The sequence below is a fragment of the Mytilus californianus genome, unplaced genomic scaffold (genome assembly GCF_021869535.1).
Source record: "Mytilus californianus isolate M0D057914Y unplaced genomic scaffold, xbMytCali1.0.p SCAF_35, whole genome shotgun sequence".
Classification (NCBI taxonomy): domain Eukaryota; kingdom Metazoa; phylum Mollusca; class Bivalvia; order Mytilida; family Mytilidae; genus Mytilus; species Mytilus californianus.
In genome coordinates, this window is record NW_026262685.1 from 1,893,361 (window position 1) to 1,920,966 (window position 27,606).

Below are 27,606 nucleotides of genomic sequence, written 5' to 3' on the forward strand. Positions count from 1 at the left end.
GTGACATGCGCAAATCGACTTAATTTCTGTCTTCATTATTTCGTCCCAATATACCATTTCGGCCTTTATCATTTCCGTGATACAGATAGTTTTTTTAAAAGAAAATTCATTCATTTTAATGCTCAAACTTACAAATTCACGAAGCAGTTAACATATAGAGGTTTTTATTTACAACGTTAATAACATTAACGGAACCAATTTTTCTGCTCCAGATGCGCATTTCGACAATAAATCATCTCTTCAGTAATGCTCGAGGCCAAATTATTTGTAACAGAAAAGTTAAATAACACAAAATCGGCATTTTCATGCCAGTACCGAAGCACTGGCTACTTGGCTGGTGATACCCTCGGGGACTAACAGTTAAAAAGTGATTATTAGAAATTGTATTGAAGCTATCAATATCAAATTTGATATGAATGTTGATCTGCTGCGATATATAGATGAGCTCTTCGTGTTATTTTTATTTAAGTTAAAGCGCTTTTCACTTAAACTTATATGATTAATCTTGCATTCTGATTTTCAATTTTAGGTATGTGCTTTAAACAAGATCTGCCTAATATTTAGATGTGCTTAAATTCTAGATGTGCTTTAAATTTAGTAATGTTTTGCATAAAATTCAACTATGCCTGTGCTGTATTCATTTTAATATATGTTGCTTATGTTTATAATGTAAAATATGAACCGAATAAAACAAACTTCCATATTGTTATTCGTATAAACACTGCAAATCAACGTGTGTCCATTCCCCAAAGTGTCTGTGTTGACCAGTTAGTTTTCAGTTGATAAATATTTTATTGTTGATAAACAAAAGGATTGGAAAAAACTTATTCCGACTTATATAATTCCTCTCCCTACATTATTTTAACATCAACTCCATACTGGACAACAACAATTTATTACATTATAAGACATATATAGTAAAACAAAACGCATTTAGTCAACATACGACAGTATAATTGTCACGGCAAAAAAGCGTTATGGGAACTGACAAGCTGACAGCTGATCTGTGCCATATAACTGTTAGGTTTGTTTCATATATATCATAACTTAAATACAATGATATTTGTGTTGTCTTGACCAGTATAGAGTCATCAACACCAAATAATAAAACTTCAAGGTGGACATAATTTTTGACAATATCCGAAATTACAATTCTTCTTTGGTTTTTGGTACAAGGGACACTCGAGAAAAAAGTGGACGGCGTCCTCGTAATTAAAGGTCATCAAATCTACATTTTCGGTCTTTTGTTATATAAATTCCTGTTAGATCTGCGTATACATAATGAACTACACTGGTACCTAAATTAAGCCGTGTTTGCAGAATAGTAAGAATGCTATTAACTTCAACGTAGCACTTTGTTGCTTTACAACAAGAGCATTTAATTATTTCGTTGATAACGCAAAAGGTTAGAAAATCCCTAATAGATTTATCCATATTATTCCAGACATGCCATCATGAGTTGGACAGATGATGGTATGAATAAATCAGCTGATGTTTTGAGCCTGCTAGTGGTCACATAGTTATAGTTATTTTGGAGGTTATAGCCAATTAATTACATCTGATAAACAATTGGTTAAATATTCTGGACATATTCCACTACTAGTATCATTTTATAAAATATTCTCATTTCCGTGATATCCGTCTATTGATTAAGATATCTCAACCAGTTTTTAAATATAACACTTCCCTACTTGCACATTTTTGTAGGTCAGTCACTATACGAACAGCCTCTTTAGTTGTATTTTTTTTTTATTTGAATTATCAGAGTCTCTTTCAGAACACCCATCCCAAACTTCGCAAACATATTCTAATACTAATATAATAAAAGTTATATATACAGAAGATAATATAGGAATAAGAAGATGTGGTATGATTGCCAATAAGACAACTCTCCAATATAGACCAAATGACATAGAAGTTAACAACTATAGGCCAGTCACCGTACGGCCTTCAACAAGGAGCAAAACCCATACCGCAAAGCAATCTATAACAATCCCCGGAATAATAAATTTAATACTATTCAACCGAGAAAAACTAACGGCCTGATTTATGTGCAAAACAATAGACGAAAAACAAATATGATATAAAGCAACAAACGACAACCACCATAAAATTGAGAACGGAAACGGGGAATGTGTCAAAGAGACAACAACCCGAACAAAGAGCAGAAAACAGCCCAAGGCCAACAATGGGTCTTCAACACAGTGAGAAAATCCCGCACCCGTAGGCGGGCTTCAGCTGACCCCTAAACAAAAATGTGTACTAGTTCAGTGAAAATGGACGTCAAAATAAACTCCGAAACATATAAATGAACTAAAATTAAAAACAAAACAAATAGGAGACTATAACAAAGGCCAGAGTCTCCTGACTTGGGACAGGCGCAAAAATGCTGCGGGGTTAAACATATTTTGTGAGATCTCAACCCTCCCCCTATACCTCAATAGCCAATGTATAATAAACAAACACACAGCAATACTCACAGTAAAACTCAGTTTAAAAGAAGTCCGAGTTCGATGTCAGAATAGGTAACAGAAGAAACTAAGCAAAATGACATAGATAAATAAATTATCAAAGGACTACTAGCAGTTACTGACATGCCAGCTCCAGACCTCAATTAAACTGATTGAAAGATTATGTCTCCACCATATGAAAATCAAGCACACTCCCTCCCGTTAGGGGTTTTGTATCATACCATCATAAAATATATGAGAACATAACCCGTATCATGCCAACAACTGGTTTTAGAATAAATGTGTTTATTTCCGATGCAAAGGCCCTATGAGTGAATCAATATTAATTCCAAAATATGCCATCTTTAATGACCTGACAACCGTATCGTAACTATATCCCTTTTGAATAAGTCTGTTTAAAGGTTTGGTTAGCTTTTGAGGTGAATGACGACATTTTTGTGCTTTGTATAGAATATTACCATAAAAGATTGGATGTGAAATACATGAACGTATTAATATAAGATGTCTGCATGTTGATTGATATTTACGAATGATGCCCTTGTATACCGATGATAAGATTTAGTAAATGTTTTGACTAGTTTGTGATATCGAAAACCCTCAGTAATACAGAGATTTCTTTCATTAAAATCAAATGCGTTGTTACATACACGAGCGAATCGAACAAGTTGAGAAATATAAACACCATAAGATGGTGATAAGGGAACGTCACCATCTAAAAATTAAGAAATAATTCATGGAAGCCATAGATTTGTTGGACATTTACATATGGCCTGGTCCGTGATATTCGAATTTTATCCTGAGTGTTAGCGAGGGATAAAATTAACGAATATCCCGGCCCAGGCCATGTGTAAATGTCCAACAAATCTATGGCTTCCATGAATTATTTCGATTCTAATAGGACAAATACGGTAATTTAAAAACTGAAGCGAACGTAAGATTGTCGTGTGTATGGCTGTTCTATGTTACCCCCTGTAAGATAAAAGCTACAAATTTCATATAAATCTAAGTCTTACATGAATTATTTCTCAAATAAGCAGTAGAAAAAATGTGTTCAATTCTCATAATTCTTAACCCAAACATTTATTTTTCGTTGGCTACTATTTACTGTCAAATCCAGAGTTGACATGACGTAACTAAGGAGTGAGCCGCCATGTTGACTTGCTGAAATCCACAAATGTGCGAATAATGCAATGGAATAGAAAAAGGAACAACGCCTACCTCAAGACTCCATTTTAATGCAATATTATCCGAACTTAGGGCGTATACGTAACGGAAAACATTCAGCTTTAGAGTTTTCATTCGTATGACGTCATGTTATGACATGACGTTAATTATAATGCGCCAAGATCATTCATGAAATTTGGCGGAATTTTATTTTGTTTTGAATTTATACATTTTTTAAGCTCTTGTGCATTAATTATTTTTGTTAAGCAATATAATAGGAATAACGGTTCTGTAGTTTCTTTTTCAATTTCAATTTGGACACAACGAAATCGACATAGTGTTTGCACATAGGTTACGATACATGTGGATTTACGTGGGAGGTAACATGTACAAGAATTCGTTCGGTCTTTAATGCGCATGCGCTAGTAATGTCCACAGACAGCGATTAATTTTACTATAGATTTGTATGGGCAAATAGTTTTTATACCCGTATTACTTTATATTAACTTTTGAATTTCTTCTTGGCGCCGTTAAATAAAGTTTATTAAAGGTTTAAACTGTGTAATGATGTAAATTTTATGAAAATAAGATATTTTAAACATCCGTCACTTTCGATTTAAAATTTGATACCATAAATAGCGAAGTAGCCCGTTTAATGTATACAGAGAAGGCATTGTTTTACGAACCCCTAGCTGACATCTGTTTGCTTCAATAACAAATAGTATTCGTTATTTTCTTATTTTGTCGTCGATATTTTTACAATCTCCAAAGACAGGGAAATAAAAATGATATTTTTGCCTAAAAATTAACTTTTGTAATTCTCCCGTCTTTTTATGGTTGAAAATAGAAAATTCTTTAATTTGTCATGGAATAGAGAATTTTACACGCTTGGATACGAAGTCATCGGCAAACACTTATACTTTTATGAATCAGTATGATTATATCCTTTAAGACTTTGATAAACAATATAATTGTGAATGTATACATGTTTACTCTACATGTGACATTAAACATGTTAAAGTAGCAATACTTGCAATACACAAGGTATATGGTTTTTTTTTTGTGTTTTCCACTTTTCAATCATGAGAGAGGATAAAGTATACAATGGAATCATTATGTTGAAAAGTGAACTTCCAACAATTAACAATCTTGATATATTTTTCATTATTATGACAAAAATAAATTTGCTAAAAGCTACAAACATTGACAAAGAAAAACTTTGACAAAATACACACGTATTATTATTAGGTTAGACTGGTGTTATTGTAGCGGATGCATGTGGAAATTAAAATCCTTCGGATTTATGACATAAAAGAAGAATCTTCATCGTTATTCCATATATCGTGACCATATAAAACATCAATTGGATTAGGTTCTTTGGTTGCACCAGCTATATTTTTTTAACAGAACAAATGACATGATTTTTTTTAATTATTAAAATTTCAATACTAGTAATTATTATTCCATAATTTTTCCATAACCGTAAGCTAACTAACAATAATATCTTCCCTGAAAAAACACATAAACTTCCCAATACTATGATAAAGTTTAAAATATGTTTTTAACAAAAATATTTACGAATTAACTTTTTACGACTACATGTACTGCATAAACCTACACACCCCGGGATACCAACATTGATTTGTGTGATTCAAGTAGCTAATTAAGATTGTTCTCCACAGGGAGTGATGCGTGTAATGTGACCGTGTGTATATTATTAATTTCTCACACTTTTCTTATCATTTCAAGTTGAAATCTTTCAGAGTTTTATCTTTGACGAGTTTTTGATTTGGCTAAGTTAGCTACATGTATTTGGAAAATACCCCGTGTTTACTTATACTTTGTCATAGTTCACGGAGATCCGTTGCATATATTCCTTTAGAAATAAACATAATTATAAAATGATTAATTAAAACGAATATGAAAATAAATAAAAAATACTCGAAACTGTAACATATTTTGAAAAGTTTTAATTCTAAAAAAATCGCATAATGGATTGTTACTTGATTACACAACGACCGAAATCATTAAGTCTCGCAGCATGCATGGAGGTTTACATCTACTGTGTCAAATAAAAGATACACACACGTATTCCTCATTATTAACTTAAAGACAAAGTAGACTTATAATTCCATCTTTTTTTAAGAGGCCATAGTAAAAACAAATGTCTTGCTTTAGGAACGGACAAATCATATTTTAAAAAAACTCTTTAATTCGACATAAACGTTGAAACTGTGAAACTGACATGATGTTTGATTTTATTTTATTGACCAAATGTTTTTTATTTTTATGTTAGGTTGATGTTTTATTTTCAACTGAGACCATATGCAATCCCATCAGAAATAATTATGGTTCTCTTTTCACCGACATGTCCCTTTTTTTAACCAAGCTAATGTTTAAAGCTATTGATTTAAAGTACATTGGAAAATTCCATTATTGTATGACAAATATTCTACAAATCATGATTTTGCATGAACAAGACTTTTGTGCCAGTGTGTGGCTAGTTAATTTATCATATCCAGTATAAAAGTTTTCCCAAGCAATGGAGTATAACATATATGGCAATCTATTGACTTCTTCCATCTGGCAGTAAATGGGTATTCTTTATAGCTTGCTGTTCGGTGTAAACCAAGGCTCCGTGTTGAAGGCCGTACTTTGACCTATAATTTTTTATTTTACAAATTAAATACAAGAGTTGTCTCATTGGCACTCATACCACATCTTCTTATATCTATTCGCTTCATTGTGCTGGATGTATAAACACGCAGCCACGTCCGATGCCACATCTCCTTTGCGTTAGCATATATATATACCTTTGCAACAACTCTTCCAGGGGTTTGATGGCAAAAAAATCATTTTCGAGTTGCATTCGAAATTTCTGTTCTTCATCGTGTTCTTCCTAGTCATTCCACTTATTGAATTATTGTTGATTTGTTCTCGTTCCGAATATGCATGAACTATTTGTCACTCGACGCCAAGCAAATCCGTCAATCATATCCGCGCATGATATAAAATTAATCTTTTGCACCTTTAGATGCCGAAAACTTTGCAGTAGAATGTAAAAAATTTCTCATTTGTATTTCAAGGTGCATTCACACTAAAATTGTTCATTCTTTTTTATGTCTCAACCCTTCATGGGAAGCTTGTATTAATTCAATGGACAACCGACTGAATAAATCAATAACAACACTAAACTGTTCTATCACGCTTAACATGATCTTTCAAAGAATGTGCGATGGGTGCGCTGAAAGTTAGAAAAAGAGTTGAATTCAAACGGTATTGAATAAAGATCACGAGCTAGTGTTTGTCATACAATATGGACATACTGAGTGTTTTAAATCAAGAAAATAGTTAAAGGACACGGTGGTACTATCTGGATGCACAAACGGAAAAAGTTACCCGAGATGTTGAGATATTGAAATTTAAGCGAAAAAAGGTTAAGTTCCGCTTAACTTCTATAAAGGAATTTAGCCTAACTAAAAAAAGAGTGTTTAAACAATCTCTGCAATTGTTTAGTCATGACACATGCAGTCTTTCGAGTCAACTTGTACTTATTATATCTGCTAAAATGTAAAATGAAATTAGAGAAAAAAAAACTTTTCCAAATGAAAAACTTTGGGATTCATGTCTAACATTGACAATATCACTTAATGATTTAATGCGTCCAAAGCGCTTTTCTGTATTTACCTTTATTTTGATATCCAAAGTTATAACACACCATACAATTAATTGGTTAAAGTAAATGTGTCTTCTTAAAACTAAGGAATATAAGTATGAGTATGATGGCCATAAAATCAGTAGGACATCATCGTTTTTGACGCAATAACATAAAGGTGTTAATTCTGTTTATTTATGTTTACCTTACTACCTTTACACTATATAAAGATCATAAACTTGAAATAGATATTTAACCAAATTTGATTACATAATACTTTTTATTTATTATTAGTGGCTAAAGTTATGTATACCACATGTATTGAAGAAGTGAAATCAATTTTGTTTTAAATCGTTCTCTATTTTAAACTTGCAAAATTTGTTAGATTTCTTAGATGCATTTCGCCATCTTGCAGTTCAAAGATGAAAAAAGAAGCAAACATTTCACTAAGTTCGTTAATAGTTAAATTGAGTTAATATGAGTTTATAATTTTTCTCTGTACAGATGTAATGCATTGTCTGTATGAGAATCAAAATATATATAGTCATTCAACCAGACATGGCAAAATTCAATATTTTAGGTTGGCAGATTTCTTTTTTTTTCTTTTCTCTGTTTTTGTCTTATAAAATCAAATACTTCTATTTTTCTAAACAGAATTTGCATGTTTAGAAAAATGTTCAAAGATTAAGAAAGAATTTTTTACAATAGATACGCATCTCGTATTATAAAAACTATTTATAATATATAAACCGTAATAATTCCAATTTGATTCTAAACTCGGTTTCCTATTAAGATTACAAATTATTATACTATTGGAATTAAGCGTGGATATCGATCATCAAACATTCAAAACCTTTTGTGATCCGATATTTAATTATTTATGTACACAAGTTGGCGTGCAAAAATCAACATGTTCCTCGGAAATACTGATAAACTCGTTTCCCTTATAAGAAAATTGAGTTACCTCCCTTTTTTGAGTACGAGTTGTCTTTCTTGACCGAACTAATAGTTCAGTATGATAGTAACAGCCACCAATATGCACATCTCTGAGTCTGCGCTAAGTATAGAAATATCGAGAATTTTATCACGGTGTTGTTTACAAAGCGAAAGAAGCACGTCATATTAGAATGAATAATTAACAATAGGAAATGAAAAATCATCTCTTTTATCGTAAATTTTGGTATTAATTAAGCTTCCCGTTAAAGATATAGATATCAAGATCCAGGAAAGGGCAGTGTTGATTGTTAGTATTAGCTTTATTTAAAGTCAGTTCAGCAGGATAAATCTTCAGTGTACATACCGAAGTCGTCATTATTGAGAGCCAATATATCATCCGAATATCTAAAAGTGTTATTAAATTTTTGTATCAGATGTTGTTTCGATGGGTCTTTGCTAGTTTTAGTCATACATTGTAACTCATAACAATACATGAAACAGGTCCGCAATAAGTGGTGCACAGTTAGTCCCCATTGGAATTCAGATAACTTGACGATATACGGAATCTCCATAGCGAAGAAAAATGTTATCTAGTAAAAATGCAAGTGCAGTTATCGTATCAAGGCAGGTTCAATTGACATAGTTCTTTTGTTTGTTGTTACTAAAAAATGACCTAAAAGAGTTTGAACATATATATTTGCATTTTGGCTTTTTAAATACTCATTTAATTAGGTGTGTGAATTTTTTCTTAATGAGAATATGAGGCAAAGTGGTATATAGGGTAGAAAAATCAAATCTTTGAACAGATTCGAAATCAACAATATAAGCATGCAATTTATCAAGTACTTCCAACGAATTTTTGACACTCCAAAAGTAATTAATTTCACTATTTTCAAAGGCCTTATTTGAACAATTTATTACCAGGTTTTTGATTGTACCAAGTGTACTAGTAAGAAGAATAGACAGTTTAATAGTGGAAAAACAATGGCTTGATGACGAAATAAATCTATATTTGTAAGGTGTTTTGTGCAGCTTCGGAAGCCAGTACATAGTTAGAACTTTCATTGTATTTGGTTCTGCTTGTAAAAGTTTATGTTTGTTACAGATGTCATTTTCCGAAAATGGAGTCAGTTGCAATGTTGGTGAATTCGTGATTTCCTTTTGCAAAACCTCAATGTAAAATTTACGTCAAACAATAATGATATTCTTGGCAGCCTTAACAGCCGGGAAAAAAACATTTATTTGGAGAGTTCTTTTAGCTTATGTTTGATACGAGAAATAGGGCTATTATGGGTGTTGTTAGGAGTAAAATAGTCTATGTTCATTACTGAATTAAAGAAAGAATCTAAGGATTTTTTGTCATCTTTTTCTCGTTTTATCCATTTTGTGCAGTAAGTACGGAGTGAGTCGTTGATGATGTTACGACACTCATTCCAATTAATGATTGACGGGGGACAACATTTAGGTCCTTTACTGAGGAATGATTCAGATAGTCTAGTAGTTAGTCAGTGTCTATCATTTGCAATAAAAAACAATCCAAAAAGTGAAGAGGGCGTTGGCAAAAACTATAGTTCCTTGTCATCCCCGGTCGGCTCCTATTCCTCTGAAAAAAAGATAACTAATAGTTTGTTCTTATGTTGTGCTGTTACAGATTCACATGGTACCAAATTTCACGAAAGCGAGTCCAATTTTAAGGGGTGTTCAATCAGAGACATCCGTTAGGATTATTCGTCATGTTTAAGGTTCACTGTGATTCAGAGATACTGAAATATATTGATACCGTATATTATTTCTTTTTCATTATTTTGATGAACGAGTGTGAATCTTTATAATGATGTGAAACTCCTGGGAAGAGGATAACGCCAATATAGTAATCGAAACTCTAAGTAGAACGTTATAACATACAGATGTTATTCAACGTGTCGAAACTCACCAAAAAGAGGTACATAAACGTAGAATTAGAACTATAGTAACCTGAAAAATGATTACGAACGCATGCTAAAATATAAACAAACGTTGGATTTCTCGTTTGAATTGTTTTACGTTTTTCATTTCGTGGCCATTTATAGCTGACTATTCGGTATAGGTTTTGCTCATTGTTGAAGGCCGTACGATGACCTATAGTTGTTAATTTCTGTGTTATTTGGTCTCTTGTGGATAGTTGTCTCATTGGCAATCATATACCACATCTTCTTATTTTATAAAAAGGAAAACTGTATAACGGACAATGAAGAGGGACATATATAAGCGAGGGTTGGTTGTTTTTACAACTTAAAGTTAACGCTGTTCCAATTTTAATGGATGTGCAATCAGAGTATTAAGACGGTTATCACAATTAAGTTTAATGGAAGTGGGACGTTAAACTGGTCTAGATATTCTTCTTCTATTTATCATGGTAAAGAATAACATTGTCCTGATGAATTATTGTCTCCCAAGACAATCTCCCAAGACAATATTTCATGATTTTGTATCATGATATTTTGTCTCCACCTATGAAATAATGTCCAGAGAAGAACAAATTTCTATATGAAGTTTTGTCCATGTACAGACAATATTTTATTACAGATGGATAGTATGAAATTTTGTCTCGTTAAAGGGCGATTATTCAAGGTAATATATTATGTAAACTGAGACAATATTTCATAGATCTATGGATTGTCATAAAATTTTGTCCCATAAAAGGGATGATATAACCATTTAATATGCTGTATCATTAAAGTGTTTTATTTGATTGATGATAACAATCATACCTGCATAATTAATGTATGCAGCAATTTATGGTTAAACAAACACTTTTCATGACTTGAAAATTTCAAAAAAATAGTTTAATACCGATATGCCCACAATGTCATGGCAAATGATTTCTCAGGGAAGACATAATTGATCATGATTCAACAGTTTAATTAAAATTAACGATTATTTTAATGGACAGTAATTCACAGTGAAATATTGCAATGGACATTGTCATGGACAGCATTTCCTGGGACTATTAAACTAACAATATATTATGTCCCAGGAATTTCATAGTGAAATATACGGTCCAAAAGGAGGTGACAAAATTTCATGGACAAGGACACTATTTTATAATGAATTATTTTTAATGAAATGTTGTCAGTCCAACGGACAATATTTCATGTGGAACCGTGATTATTTTATGTTACATATACAGACCAAAGACCCACAGGCACTTGTCTCTGAAAAAAAATCATATATATACCGGATATTTTTTTTCAGATGCAAAGACCGGGAAAATTTAATAAAAGGAGAAATAGGTTATACAACACTGAGACAACACACAACACAATTAAACATGATCTTGTGTAACCATAAGGCCATCAATATCAATAATGTTTAATATGCAGCGATGGGCCGACTAGAACCGAAAAACAAATGGCCGAAACTAGTATATGAAATTCCGAAATATATGTTAATTTCCGATCCGACTTTTGGTTTAAAATTAGAATATTTAGATTTCAAAATGGACGTCAGATTTATTGACTTGAGCCTGCAAGTTTAAATTTTATGATTTTTCCCGAATGAAGATGGTAAATTGAAATTATAAAATTTTAAATTCATTAACAGTAATGTATTTTTGACGTAGAAGGATGGTGTTCAGGAAAAATTAAAATAAAAAAGCCGTACAAGACGTCATAACTGTCAACTGATGATCTGTGCAAGTCTTCTGACTTAACAGGTTGGGGAAGATCCTTATAAATTGGTTTTATACCCCAAAATAGGTATCAATGTTCAGTGAGTAAAATATAAACTTTGGATTTCAAGACATTTGCTATCATAGCACAAACATTCATTTCCAAATTATCCTGATCCTAAGGCTAAGCCTAAGGTCAAAATTGGCACAACTTGTATCTCTCAGTCTCTGTACTATTTTGTATTAATCCCTTTTAGGATTCTGAGTCCAGAGTGATTTTCCAAAATTGATCTGGACTCAGAATCCCAATAGGGATAAATTTTGTATATATGTAAATGACAACATTTTGCCAAAAGATTAAATATGTTAAAATTGTAATTTGTATCAGTAAGGCTCTTATATCTTATATGATTCCACATCACTCGTTCCAGTAAAAACATAGATTGAAGCTGTTCATAAACAATATGGTGTAACCAAAAATCTATAACTATATCTATTAATTATACATTTATGTACAAAAAACTAGAATATACACACTGGCTCTTTGCCGATATAAAGCAACAACGAACCATTTCATGTATGTATATACAAATATGATACAACCTTAAGCTTACAGCATGTCCTCTGAGTGGGACAGTCTGTCACTAGCCACTGGACGTTAAGCAACCAACAATCAATCAATAAGTCTGTCACTATAAGACAGTGTGGGCTGGAACAGTCTGTCCTTACGAGTGGGACAGTCTATCACTACTAGACAATGAGGGCTATTACAGCCTGCTCTGTCAAATTTGCTTAAATTAGATCAACTTATAATACATTTACTTTATACCCACTAACCCAGTACAAAGTGTCCTCACAATATTATAGCTCTGCTAGCATTTGATATAACCTTACTCTCTGTTGATCTGCTAGTCTTCTTTACAAGAACATCAACAGCACATTGACAGCCCTGAGTGGCATTTCTCATCTGCTTACATGTATATCATGCATATACCCATGGTCAAATACATTATTTCCTGGATAGGGGTAAACCCTAAATGTTCCCCTTACTGAACCTATAGAATCCCTTACAAACACCCCTATAACTTCAGCATGACCACTCACCTTCCCTCCAAATGTCTGACTCACAGAACGCTTTCTCAAGCATGAAACATGAATTCTTGTAAGGATATTCTTCTAATCTGTAACATAATGAGCAATAAACATTACAGAACAATATTATGATAAAAGTTCAAAGCCTTCAACAAGTAGGATTTTTGGAGGCTGTTATCTTTGTATTCAGTTCTCATTTAAACTATGTTTCTAAAGGGGAAAATGTTGCCATTTATGAATATTTGCGCCATCACAGTCATTATAATAAATACAAATTTCAATTATTTATCACTGTAAATTGATACCCAATTTTGCATAATTGGGGATAGTACCCATTTATGGGGATCTTCCTCAAATGGGTTATAATATCTTGTTTGAGATATAATACCCAAATGGGATATAAATTTCCTGTGCAAAAATTTTTTTTTTTTAAATTTAACATAAGGGAAAATATTAAAAAGTGCAAATGATTACATGAAAGGCAACAACTTTTGGTTAGTATCTTTTCTTAATACTAAGTTGTTTACGAGTTTGATCCCTTGGAAGATTCTGTTTTTCAGAGGGATCAATTTACAGTCAGGGGACTTATTTAAATGAGTGATTTTCTAAATCACTGATTCAAGTAACATTATGTCCATAAAGGTTGGAAGTAAGAGTTGTCTTTCTTTAATAATCACCTATTTAAGTAGTACAAATTAATCACTAAACTAAGTGATTTAATTTTATTGTAGCTTTAGATATAGAATACTAATGACCCAGGGACTAATTATGTTGCTAAAATTATCAGAACCAACATCTGTGTTGATAGGATGACCGGGTCATGTCAGGTGATGACCTTGTACTGAATCTAGGATAATGACATTAAAATCACTTGTTTAAGTATCATACCTCAATTTCCTTCCAAAAAATCACTTCTTTAAGTATCATTATTTTAATAACCCCCACTAATTTCAACACCCCCGAACAGTGAAATTTTGATCGCAAACAGTAGAATTTTATTCCATAATCTGTAAGATGAAACCTTGAATTTTACAGGAAAAATACTCCCACTGCTGGGAAAAATCTGTTAAGAAAGTATCAGTTCATTATGTACAGCCATTATTATAGCATTTTTTCAACTAAAATAGAATTTGCAGCTAAATGATTTCATCAAAGGCATAAACCTTGCTACCTAAAAGAAGCAAAAAGTTCATTTTTTCAATTTTACTAATGAAAAGATATTATCTAAACCTATGTGGTTTAAAATTTTGGTAAAACTACAAAATCACAATTTGTGACAAAACTTCGAATTTGCTACATGTACTTAAATAAGTGATTTAAAAATCACTTATTTCAATAAGTCCTCTGACTGATTTATCAACTTATTTTCTCGAAAAATTTAACCAAAAGTTGCTACTTTTGACCTACATGTACATGTGTACAAATGCACTTTTCAATATTTTTGCTAAATTCAAAAATTAGGATTTTTGCTCTGAAAAATGTTATTATGACCTTTTTGGTGAATGTCCCCAACCTGTTAAAATATTGTACTTTATATAATTTATATGTAACTGCATACTGTTTCCATCAGTCCATGTTTCAAAGTTGAACAAACATAAAATATAAGCATTGATCATGTTGACCTCACTTGCCCTCAATTGCAAACATCAGTTTGTTTTTGACAGTTTTAAAGGTTAATCACAACAATTAAACAAAATATTACTCTTTGAGTGCAGACAAACCTAGACCTACAGTTGTATGCAGCTGGAAAAGGTTTAAGGCCTAGCAGACTTTGAATTAGATATATAAAAGTTACATGCATTTTGCGCAGTTGTAATGGATTACTTTTATCAATCATGCAGGCCAGGAACAATCACTCTAATGAGATATACATGTATAATGTACAGTGAGTTAAAGAAGTAGTGTGTTGCAGACCCTTTTGGGTCAATCTGTGCTCCCTCTGCACTTTCTGTGGTGTCGCCTTGATATTCTAAAGGGAAATCCTATGCTCCTTAAATACAAATTTGCTGGAAATGATCTGCTCCTCAAATACAAATTTGCTGGAAATCAAGGGGCACAGCTCCCCTCTGCCTTTTTGCATTTTTGTTTCTGAAGGAAAATAAATACTTTTCAATCCAAATGAATAATTTTAACACCTTGAAAAAGCTTTTTATAACCCTAAAATACTCTAAATCCATCAAAACACATTAATTTATTCCATTTTGTTAATCTGTTAACATGATCAAGCTAAACATGCTAAATGTGTCTGTTTGCAAATGAGAAACCACTTTTTTTTAGCACATTAATTGTGAATGTCATTTGTTTTCTTTGTGGCCTCTTTATAATTATTTAACATAGCATTATATATCATCAGTGTTCTGTTCTTTGGGTTTTACCAATATTCAATAATCAATCACAATTTTATTTTAATCAATTTCGTGAATTGATCAGCACAAGTAAACATCAATGAAAATGTTGCATAAAAAAACTCTGAAACAATCAACACCTCCTTTTTAGACATCAACATATATAGGAATAATAAGAACATGAAGAAGGTATGGATGCAGGAAAGCTTCAGGATTTGCAATGTATGCAATGTTAGGAAATACAAGACTAAATGTACAAATTTACTATTTTTCATGTAAGGATATTTTAAAATTTCAGTGCAGTAATGCACATGTATTGACTTGTACATGTCCCCATTATTTTCTGTTTGCAGGGGAATAATCCATCACAGCTGGAGAAAGAAATAGGTACAGAGCAGTTACCAGCCAATGAACATTACTTTGGTCTTGTCAATGTAAGTAATAAATATAGAAATAGGTACAGAGCAGTTACCAGCCAATGAACATTACTTTGGTCTTGTCAATGTAAGTAATAAATATAGAAATAGGTACAGAGCAGTTACCAGCCAATGAACATTACTTTGGTCTTGTCAATGTAAGTAATAAACATTTCAGAAATTACCAAGAAATATAGGTAAATGTCAATATATTACAATGTACATGTAACGTGTAATATTTCATGAATTTTAACAATGTATAACTATCACTTAAAAAATATTTTCAATATTTATAAGTTTCATAACAAGTGAGAATTGGATATCGCTTGTTGTTAACTGGAGTTATTTAATTTCAATATAATAATAAACGAGCCTTCAGCGAGTTTATTTTTACTACTAGAATTAAAAACGAGTTGATATCAAGCGATATACAATTCTCAAGAGTTGTTAAACCTATTTCTTTTATGGTCAACGCTCTCATTGTGTTAAATTGAAAATTCTACGAATCAATGATCTAGTATTTTTCAGATTCCAGCATGACGTCATATGTCTTGTTCTGGTGTCAAACTTTAACATCAAACTTTATAAAACTTTTTGTACGCTTTTAATGTAATATAATTTGACTAAAAGAAGAAATTCAGGTGAAAACTGTGAGTGTTTTGTATAACCATGATAACTGTATAATTCAAGAAATCACATTTGTCTGGTGCCATGGAAAAAATGTAGATTGTCGTAACCTTTGAAAGTCATCACTGACCTAATGAATAGCCAATGGAAATGTCTTAATATTGTTTCATGATGCTGGATAAGCCAATCAAATTAACAGAGTTTTCGTATCACACTCCGTGCAGTGTGGGAAGAGAAATATCTCTCCATGTAAGAAATAGATAACAGGTTACAACCATAAGAGAAACACATTTATATGTGTATTACACTTTGTCTTCAAACTTGTGCAGACCCTTGAGAAACCACTCTACCTTGTTGACACATTGTAGACAAAATGCATATTTTATTCATGACTTTATGTTGAAATACACTAAAAAATCAACATAATGCACACTTATTCATAAATCATTTTGGTATTGTTTTCATAAAATTTATTATACATGTACATGTATGAAAAGACCAACTAGAAAAACAGAAGAAGGATAATACAGAACTTCGTAGTCAAGAGGATGAAGGTCATGATAATATTTAAAAACAGCAAATTAAATCAATTGGTATTTCAAGGGAATGTTCCACTTCCAAATATTATTTGTAAATATATATATATATGTCAACAAGCTTAAAATCGTCTAATGTTCAAACATGTACATTTTTAATTCATCCATTAATATTATGACCATACCGAATGTTCCAAGGAAATTTTATTTACCTTCTTGCTTATTTTTTTGTTTGCAGTTTGGTAACACATGTTATGGTAACTCTGTGCTGCAAGCTTTGTTCTTTTGTCGACCATTCCGAGAGAAAGTTTTACAATTTAAACAACACCAGAAGAATAATAAGAAAGAGACATTATTGACTTGCCTGGCTGATCTTTTCTATAGTATAGCTACACAGAAGAAAAAAGTGGGAACTATCGCACCAAAGAAATTTATCACCAGATTGAGAAAAGAGTATGGTATGTGCAAACACATAATATTCATATGGCTAAGGATGTGAGAACTATTATTAAAAAATGTCTTTTTAATTGTGTGTACCTCTTTTTTATTCTATTCTGCAACTATATCAAGCACAACTTTTAGGTTAATTACTTAAAGGGGGAGGAATAGAAACAAATAAAGATAAATGAAATAACATTCACATTTAAAAAATCACAAAAAGAATAAATGAAGGGGCAATCAAATTTAAGTTGAAGAAGAACAGGCAACAGTGAAAGAAAAAAGAAGTAATTACGACTAACATTTCACTAAACACTACGTAAAAAATTTAATTTTATGCAAACTTTAAAAAGGAACCAAACATATCAGCTGCAAGAAGTTTGAATGTATATTAAATCTTGGTTCCTTGATATTTTTACAAGAAATTCTATTTCTTTAGTTTGTCCTGAACATGACTATGTGAGTAATAATTGCCACAAGTCATTAAGCAAGCAACAATCAATCAATCAATCATTTGCTGTCGTCATCTTTCTAGTAAATGATTACAACAAATAAACAAACAAGAATGTGTCCATAGTACATGGATGCCCCACTCGCACTATCATTTTCTATGTTCATTTGACCGTGAAACTGGGGTCAAAACTCTAATTTGGCATTAAAATTAGAAAGATCATATCATAGGGAACATGTGTACTAAGTTTCAAGTTGATTGGACTTCAACTTCATCAAAAACTACCTTGACTAAAAACTTTAATCTGAAGTGGGACAGACGGACGCACAGACCGAAAAACATAATGCCCTAGGTGGGGCATAAAAACATATTTTCATTTGTTAAAAAGCTGTTAATACCAGGTATATCAGAAGTACATGTATATACCTTAAAAATTTGAAAATCAACTCATTCTACCCAGTATTTTTAAGTATTTTTAGAATGATTTTAACCATTATCTTTTAGTGACATATCCACAAATTTTAAAATTAGATAATTTCATTTAAAAAAAATCAATTTATGATGATCCTGGTCATATGGACATCTATTGACTCATTTATGTGTTATTTTTCCTATGCAAAATGAATTATCACCCAGCTTCTAAAATGAATATACAATTAGTTACAATAACGATACTGTTAGTCAGTAGTTTAATTCAATTACTTTGGTTAATTTTATGGTCAATACTCATTCTTTTTTTTCAGAATTATTTGATAATTATATGCAGCAGGATGCACATGAATTCTTGAATTACTTGTTAAACAGAGTATCAGAGCTGCTTCAAGGTAAACTATATTATTGGGGACTACATGATTTATCTTGTATGACTTCTTTCATGAGAAAACTTTGGTTTCATCTTAGAATGAGGCAGATATGAAAGATCATGGTAGGAAATGTGTTTACGCTGGATGTTTAAGTTGTAAAAAAAGTCAATTTTCTATAGATTATTATGTTTATACATGTACACTTTATTACTCTAGTCTATACTATACCAAAATGCACTAGAAGTTTCCTGCTGTTGCAGATAAGTTATACAGCAGAAAAATGAATATTTACAAATTTGTATATAAATCACCTCTGTAACCTAAAACCATACACCATAACACACATTTTTGTAGCATTTGAATTTTTTTTATTGTACCTTCAATGGAAAAGACACAAATATTTGTTCTGCAAATAACTTACAATTGTTTGCTTTAATTGAAAAATCAAGAAACAAATTAAAAAACATTTGTGTAAATTGTGATTTATGTAGAATCAATTTCCTTTTATCTCTTTATGTTATTAGCAGAAAAACAGGGCAACAAACCAAAGTCAGTGAATAACCCAGAGATCCAGAGTAAACCAGAACCTACATGGGTAGAGGAATTATTCCAGGGTACCTTTACAAACGAGACGAGATGTCTTAATTGTGAAACAGTAAGTTAATACTATAGAGGAATTATTCCAGGGTACCTTTACAAACGAGACTAGATGTCTTAACTGTGAAACAGTAAGTTAATACTATAGAGGAATTATTCCAGGACACCTTTACAAACGAGACGAGATGTCTTAATTGTGAAACAGTAAGTTAATACTATAGAGGAATTATTCCAGGGTACCTTTACAAACGAGACGAGATGTCTTAATTGTGAAACAGTAAGTTACTACTATAGAGGAATTATTCCAGGGCACCTTTACAAACGAGATTAGATGTCTTAACTGTGAAACAGTAAGTTATTACTATAGAGGAATTATTCCAGGGCACCTTTACAAACAAAACTAGATGTCTTAATTGTGAAACAGTAAGTTATTACTATAGAGGAATTATTCCAGGACACCTTTACAAACGAAAACTAGATGTCTTAACTGTGAAACAGTAAGTTATTACTATAGAGGAATTATTCCAGGGTACCTTTACAAACGAGACGATATGTCTTAATTGTGAAACAGTAAGTTAATACTATAGAGGAATTATTCCAGGGTACCTTTACAAACGAGACTAGATGTCTTAATTGTGAAACAGTAAGTTACTACTATAGAGGACTTATTCCAGAGCACCTTTACAAACGAGACTAGATGTCTTAACTGTGAAACAGTAAGTTATTACTATAGAGGAATTATTCCAGGGTACCTTTACAAACGAGACGAGATGTCTTAACTGTGAAACAGTAAGTTATTACTATTGAGGAATTATTCCAGGGTACCTTTACAAACGAGACAAGATGTCTTAATTGTGAAACAGTAAGTTACTACTATAGAGGAATTATTCCAGGGCACCTTTACAAACAAGACTAGATGTCTTAATTGTGAAACAGTAAGTTATTACTATAGAGGAATTATTCCAGGGCACCTTTACAAACGAAACTAGATGTCTTAACTGTGAAACAGTAAGTTATTACTATAGAGGAATTATTCCAGGGTACCTTTACAAACGAGACGAGATGTCTTAACTGTGAAACAGTAAGTTAATACTATAGAGGAATTATTCCAGGGTACCTTTACAAACGAGACGATATGTCTTAATTGTGAAACAGTAAGTTAATACTATAGAGGAATTATTCCAGGGTACTGTTACAAACAAGAATAGATGTCTTAATTGTGAAACAGTAAGTTAATACTATAGAGGAATTATTCCAGGGTACCTTTACAAACGAGACTAGATGTCTTAATTGTGAAACAGTAAGTTATTACTATAGAGGAATTATTCCAGGGCACCTTTACAAACGAGACGAGATGTCTTAATTGTGTAACAGTAAGTTACTACTATAGAGGAATTATTCCAGGGCACCTTTATAAACGAAACTAGATGTCTTAATTGTGAAACAGTAAGTTATTTTCTACTAGATTTATAATATTTTGTGACGTAGATTAATTATAAGTATAATTTGTGATAGATTTATTATAAGTATAATAGATTAATTATAAGTATGGTTTGTGATAGATGTACTTTAAGTATAATAGATTAATTATTAGTATAATATGTGATAGATGTATTATAAGTAGAAAAGATTAATTATAAGTATAATTTCTTTGCTTTTTTTACAGGTTAGCAGCAAAGATGAAGACTTTTTAGATCTTTCTGTAGATGTAGAACAAAATACCTCAATTACACATTGTCTTAGAGGATTCAGTAGTACTGAGACACTGTGTGCTGAACAGAAGTATTACTGTGAAGTATGCTGTAGTAAACAGGAAGCCCAGAAAAGGTCAGTAAAAACATTTTCTGAGATATGAAGTAACACATAGATGTGTTAAAGTCAAACAAGCAGACTTAATTGATTTAATGCATCTGTTCTTGCTAAAAAGATTGAATTCATTTGTATCAATAGCATTTTGGCGAGTGTCATTTTTTGTTTCCTCTCTAGTTTCTAGAACTACATGCCAGTAAGTACAACAATTTTATTGATTAATATTCAATTGGATTTAAATTTGCATCTTCAAATGATTCTTGGCATAGATATAATTTCCTTAATTATGCAGATATTGTTAACTATTGGTTTCTAGTCAACACAATTTAATATATAGAGATAAATAATGAATTTTATCACTATTTTGTGCATTTTTCCTTTGCTCTTTTCTTGTAATAATTTTTCATATCATGCTGCTCACTTGAGATAGTAAATCATCGTCAGAAACTAAGACCTCAAGTGCGGTTGTCAATGTAAACATTAATGACGTCATAGTCAAAAAAGCTATAAACAGATTACCAATGGTCTTAGCTATCGCCCTTTGATGAGATTGTAGCTGTGAAACAACCTCTCGTTTGGAAAAAAACCATCGATAATCTATAAATAATGTGTCAATAGTAACGAAACAAACAGTCAAAAGAAACTGAAACATTCCATATTCACAAAACAATTGCTGACATTTTGTTGATAATACACAGCACTTGATACTGAAACCTAAGAAAGTAAACTAATGTATTTTCAGAATGAGGGTAAAAAAACTGCCACAGATATTAGCCTTACATTTAAAACGCTTTAAATACATGGAACAGATGAACAGATTTACAAAACTTTCATACAGAGTTGTCTTTCCTTTAGAATTGCGATTATTTAATACAGTAAGTACAAATGTTTATAAATCATGATGCAACAGTCCTTGTATGAAAAACTACAGAAATTATGTACCAATGATTTCTTTGTTTAATGAAGCTTTTAAGCTGATTTCTAAACATTCAAGTTCATGTTGGTCAATGTATATCAGGAAGAAGACATGATAAACACTGACCTTCACCAAATTTATATTTGTACTCTGAGGTATATATTGTTTTATGTTGAATATATATACGGACCACTAGACCTTCTAGAACCTGTGTGCCTGGGTCCAAGCTCAGTTACTGGGAAACAGGATAGCCCAATAATATAATTATCTCAAATGGAAATCCTGTTAAGTGAGACTAACATTGTCATCCATTACAAATGTCTGCTTCAATCATATTACCTGTAAAAACTGATAACATACTTGTACTAGTATTTCTTTGTTTATTTTAAAGTACTAATGTATGTTCCAGATTTAAACGCATTGGGAAATGGGAGACACTCAAATAAATAAATTGTGGGTGTTTGCATTTTCTTAAAATTTTAAAAGAATTATAACTAAAATGAAAATTTTATATTGTGGGTGGTTGGGGTCTTTAAATAGTGCCTCCCATCCACCCTTGGATTTAAATCTGGAACAGCCCTAAGTTGATACATATGATACATATCCAATCAAAATAACTAAGTTATCTATAGTGTGCCTTTTACGAAATTAATGTATTTGATGGACAAGAAGTATAGCTACAACTAAAAATCTATTCAGTTAACGCACTCCGCTTGAAATAACTGAAGTAAACTAACTCGAAGAACAAAGGAAAATTACCATTCATGTTACAATGATCAGATGTAGCAAGAAATTTTTATTTATAAGTTTTTAGTTAGATACTTACTGTGTGATACATATAAATTGGTCATTATTAAGAGAGTAAGACATTAATGAAATGGATTTACTTCCAACTATCTATTTATGTAAAACAATTGAACTTGATATTAGCCGTCAGTTGGAGATTCTTTTGTTGTTTTGAGGAAACTAAGATACCACTTTTCTATCCCTAAAAATGGTTGTGAAAACTGATCCCTTAAAACAATTTACATATTTAATCTCAATTGATAGGTCTCAAACCAGCATGAACTTATGTATTTCAAATAATAAATTCCTTATTCTGTTCTTTCAGTCAGATGATGCTTTCAACCCTGATAGAATGTATGACCTTGTTGCCGTGGTGATACACATAGGTAGCAGTTTAAACAGAGGTCATTATATCAGTATTGTTAAAAGTGATGGTTTCTGGTTATTGTTTGACGATGATATTGTTGATGTAAGTATTGGTTACCATAGAGACTTCATACAATCAAATATGTATTGAGTTATTCTCTAATATAACTTTATAGAAACAATATGTATTAAAGATGGATTTGTTGATTTAGGATTGTTAACCAACATTTACTGGCCTCTTTTAGTTCAATTACATACATGTACAAGGTATTTTAGCTCTGCATGAGAATTATTTCAATAAATTTTGTATATACTTAACCATTTTCAAAATTGCAAGTAATAAGATAGTAGCAATCAGGATTTCAAAATTCTTAGAAACGAAACATAGTCATTTTTCATTAGAATCAGTATCTTGCTGCAAGCATACTATATGGCATGCAATATTCGAAAACTGTTCAATAATCACAGAAAAATACATATTTGAATTTTGAGCATCTGCTTTTCTTTTTTTTTAAATCACAATTTTGCATTTATTCTGTAGCATATTCACTAAAATTGGTCGAAATGCAGCAATACAACTATATTCTCAATCCACTTAGATGCACAGGTTTCCTGTGTTTAAATAAAATTCTTAATTCAAAATTTGTTTTCATTACAGAAAATTGACCCATCTACAATAGAAGATTTTTATGGACTGCCGTCAGATCTACAGAAAAATTCAGAGACGGGATATATTTTATTTTATCAATCCAGAGAATGAAGTCAACAAATCAATACATTCTTGTACAGATTCTGAGAATTTTTTATAAAGGAAACGATCTGTGTTTAGGAGTCAGCTGTGAATCCTATATTGCAATTAGAAATAATTATTCGGAAAAAAAATACTTTTCAAACACAGTGAAAAATGTGACAGTATTCCTGTTAGTAGGAGCATTCGAGATTTATTTCTTGCAATGATTTTAAAATTGCAATAAATTATTAACAAAACAACAACTATTTATTTCACTTTAACTCTCATTGTCCAATAAATATAATATTATATGAAACACACTCCAATTTCTTTTTCTCTGAGATTTTCCACTTTCTATTTATGTGATGTAAATACAACTATAAAATCTCATTCAATTGAAATTTGTAAAATAGAAAAAAAAATTATCCTTTAAAGATAGAGTTTAATCATGATATAATCTGGACACAATTGTGTTAGCCACTGTGATGTCATAGATATTGGACCAAAATAAACATATTTCATTTTGTTTGTGCATGTGTTAAGGTGAAATATAAAAAAAATGTTTGACTGACATCAGCATCATCTTGTGTCTACAAATCTGTTTTGAGTGTTGTTGTTTCTCATATTCAAATATAAAAAATATCTAAAGAAAATATGACCCTGAAATATGACAGGGATGGCAGTTACTCCTAACATGTAGGAAGTTTATATGTTAGAACAATTCAGCTAGGATATCATGGAGATACTGTACTGTAAATTCAGAAATCATTCCATGTATTTTTTTATTGTGGTTAATGAACAATGAATAAATACCAGAGATTTATTATTGTGATTAATGAACAATGAAGTCAGATTTATTATTGGTTTTCCAGGAAATGCTGCATTCAAAAAATGTCTTCAAAATTTAAAATGCAGATTTTTTTTTTTTTCTAAAGCTATCAGATCTGGAATTCCAAAATAATAAAAAACATCTCATAAATTCTGAATTTACAGTAACTGATATCCTACAGACTTCCATTCTGTCTTGTATATTTCTGAAGGTATTGTTTTATAGATTGCAATTCTTTTGAGACTTGAATTCAAATTGCTATATCATGCCTCCCCTTTTGTTGCAAAAAATATTAAATATGTCAAACCTAATAAACTTTAAATTTCCTGTGCAAAACGTTAAGTTGCAATCCCTAAATATGATTACTACAATATAATTTTAATTCATACTGCATTCCAATAAGAATTTCTGATAGGACCACCAGAAATATACAAGGAAATGTATTTTTTAGACTGTAGCATCCATGTAATAAGGACTATTTCAAAATTAATTGTAAGGGGGGGGGGGGGGGCTGGAAGAGTTGGATATACATAATATTAATAATTTAGCGGTAGTGGGGTTCAAAACAACTTTTCCCACTATAATGCATTACATTTCTAATTTAGTTTGTATGGGTGGGGGTCTTCAGAGAAAATGTCTTTCAACCCATCCCCCATCCATTTAATTTTGAAAAAGCTCCAACCCTAAACCAGAATCTGTACACTCTTAAGTCTTTCATTCCTGTAAGATATTTTGTTAAGAACTTTATTTATTATTATTGTAGATAATTAGCATAAAACCAGAATTCACTTAGATAAACATTAAACAGATTATTTTTACTTAAAAACATGGAAAAAAATATTATGATACCCAGGCATTTTGAAGATCTGGATATTGCAGCAGATATTTCCCCTTTACCACTCATTGATATATTTTGCAATACTTGTGGGTTTTTTTCCCAGTATATTGTCATTTTATTTGTATTTTTGAACTTATATGTTTAAATTGTTACTGCAATAATCATGATGATATATTTAACATCTCCAAATATAATTTTTTAGTGTTTCCTGGACACTGTAGGATCAGCACATTTTCCCATTCAGCCAACTTTTTGTCTGGTAATATAAGACTTAATTATTCAGAACTACCTTCACATAAAACTGAAAATTAAGCATGGTGCCTTCAATTTCTGATATTTTTTTGGATTTTTTATGATTAAATATGTATCAAATATATGTACTAAATATGATATTTTTTTCATTTCTTTGTTTATGTATTGAAGAATGATATATCAAATCCTTGTGGTTCAAGGGAAATGCTCCACAATTATTTATTTAAAGAGTCACTTAAAATATTGTATATGAAATAATGTTATTTGAAAATATCTTTCCATTTTGGGAATTATTTTTTCTTCTATATATTTATATGCTGTTACGGAGAATAATCACATTTGAGATTAAAATACATTAAATTTCTTTTCAAAACAGACTTTAAAATTATTATTTGATGGTTTCCTGCCAAGCCTGCAGCATTTAGAGTGATAGCAAAAACTGATTGGGTCCTGTTAGGTTAACGTTGCTTCCTGTGTAATAACTTCTTTGTAGAAAAATTTGGATTAGCATGATGTCTAATACAAAGCATGGTAAATTCATATTCATTAACTTGTAAGCGTCCTTAATATGCACATGCTTAATAGTTGTCGCTGGGCATAAGACAAGCACCATTCAATCTCCGTTACAGCTAATATTAGACAAGCCGATAAACTGAAATCAAGTAATTTTATTTTTTTTTAAATTTTGAAATAGCAGCCTATTAACAGAGGCCTTCCTTTTTCATGCCATACATTTGATAAGGAATGCTATTAATTTTAAATACAATGTTACTTGAAGTTGATACTTTTCTGTGTTAACTGTTTTGGCATTTTTTTTATCAACGCATTACATAAGCAGCATTTGAATTGCATTACATCTTATAATGTAAACTGCTATGTTTTTTTTTTCAATTGAGACATCATCTCATCATTATGAAATATTTTAATGTAATGTAATTTTTTAACTTAGTACCTTTTGGGATCTGAATATATAAGCAGACTTGTAACATATTTTAGTATTTTACAATCTATTGAAAACATTGTATAAAGGATAAACCTATTTTTGGTAAAAAACATACTTTTATATTGTTATTTTTATTGAACAGTCATGTACAAATTAATGCATAAAAAGGATAACAGGAATTGCCAAAAGATTTGAAGTAAAACAGACCACACCCCCCATCAAAAACAGACCACACCACCCATCAAAAACAGACAGCTCTATAGATATACATGTACAAACAAGACCTACAATACATGAACAACACATAAAGCTTTAGAAATATGTCATGTACCGTAATTGGAAGTAAAACAAACCACACCACCCATCAAAAACAGACAAATCTATAGATATACAAACAAGACCTACAATAATGAACACCACATAAAGCTTCAGAAATATTGTTATGTAAGACACATTTTTAATTGGATCTAACTACAAAATATTTCTTGATGTTGTTGAGCATGTTAGATACAACATGTATTTACATGTGAACTAAAAAGGTATGAAATACCTATTGAGCATTTAAAAAATGGAAATCAAGGTATATCTTAATATTATTCTCACAATATCTAGTTGTTATGGTTTAAGAAAAAAAAATGATATGATGAAAAGAACTTTATATTCACATTTTCACAAGTGTGAAAATTTCTTTAATTTATCTCATTTTCCGAGCAACAATAGTGAATGTATACATGTATTGCCCTATATATATATATGATACTGTCTATTTTCAAATGTAACATTACAATGTTGAGTACCATTTGAAAATATAACTGAAGTGGTTTGTCATATCTGTTGTTTTTGTTATTTGTTTACATTTGTGTAAATATGAAGTCATCATTTTTAAGAATAAAATAAATTTCAGTACAAACAAAGTATACTGTTGTGCTATTTACTTCTTGTGTTATTTTCTCTCAC

The 27,606-nt window shown here is 31.1% G+C and overlaps 1 protein-coding gene across 4 annotated transcripts; it reads left to right on the forward strand.

The window, feature by feature from the left end:
* Positions 1-11,697: 11,697 nt before the first annotated feature.
* Positions 11,698-26,864, forward strand: LOC127736703 (ubiquitin carboxyl-terminal hydrolase 46-like). Of its 4 annotated transcripts, none has more exons than XM_052247287.1 (9): positions 11,698-11,771; positions 15,666-15,746; positions 17,130-17,349; positions 18,524-18,604; positions 19,108-19,238; positions 20,847-21,007; positions 21,732-21,864; positions 23,017-23,160; positions 23,716-26,864. In XM_052247287.1, the coding sequence occupies exons 1-9, from the start codon at positions 11,763-11,765 to the stop codon at positions 23,815-23,817; spliced, it is 1,062 nt and encodes a 353-aa protein (XP_052103247.1). In that variant the 5' UTR covers positions 11,698-11,762; the 3' UTR covers positions 23,818-26,864. The 4 variants fall into 4 exon arrangements, with proteins under 4 accessions (XP_052103247.1, XP_052103248.1, XP_052103250.1 ...); XM_052247288.1 differs by having other exon boundaries at positions 19,111-19,238; XM_052247290.1 differs by lacking the exons at positions 11,698-11,771; positions 15,666-15,746 and adding an exon at positions 15,753-15,816.
* Positions 26,865-27,606: the final 742 nt, after the last annotated feature.

What these genes read in the sequence shown, in the direction of transcription:
- LOC127736703 (XM_052247287.1), top strand. An exon ending in CAGATTGAGAAAAGAGTATG is followed by an intron (nt 17,350 to 18,523) that starts GTATGTGCAAAC and finishes CTTTTTTTTCAG; the next exon opens with AATTATTTGATAATTATATG. An exon ending in AGTATCAGAGCTGCTTCAAG is followed by an intron (nt 18,605 to 19,107) that starts GTAAACTATATT and finishes TTATGTTATTAG; the next exon opens with CAGAAAAACAGGGCAACAAA.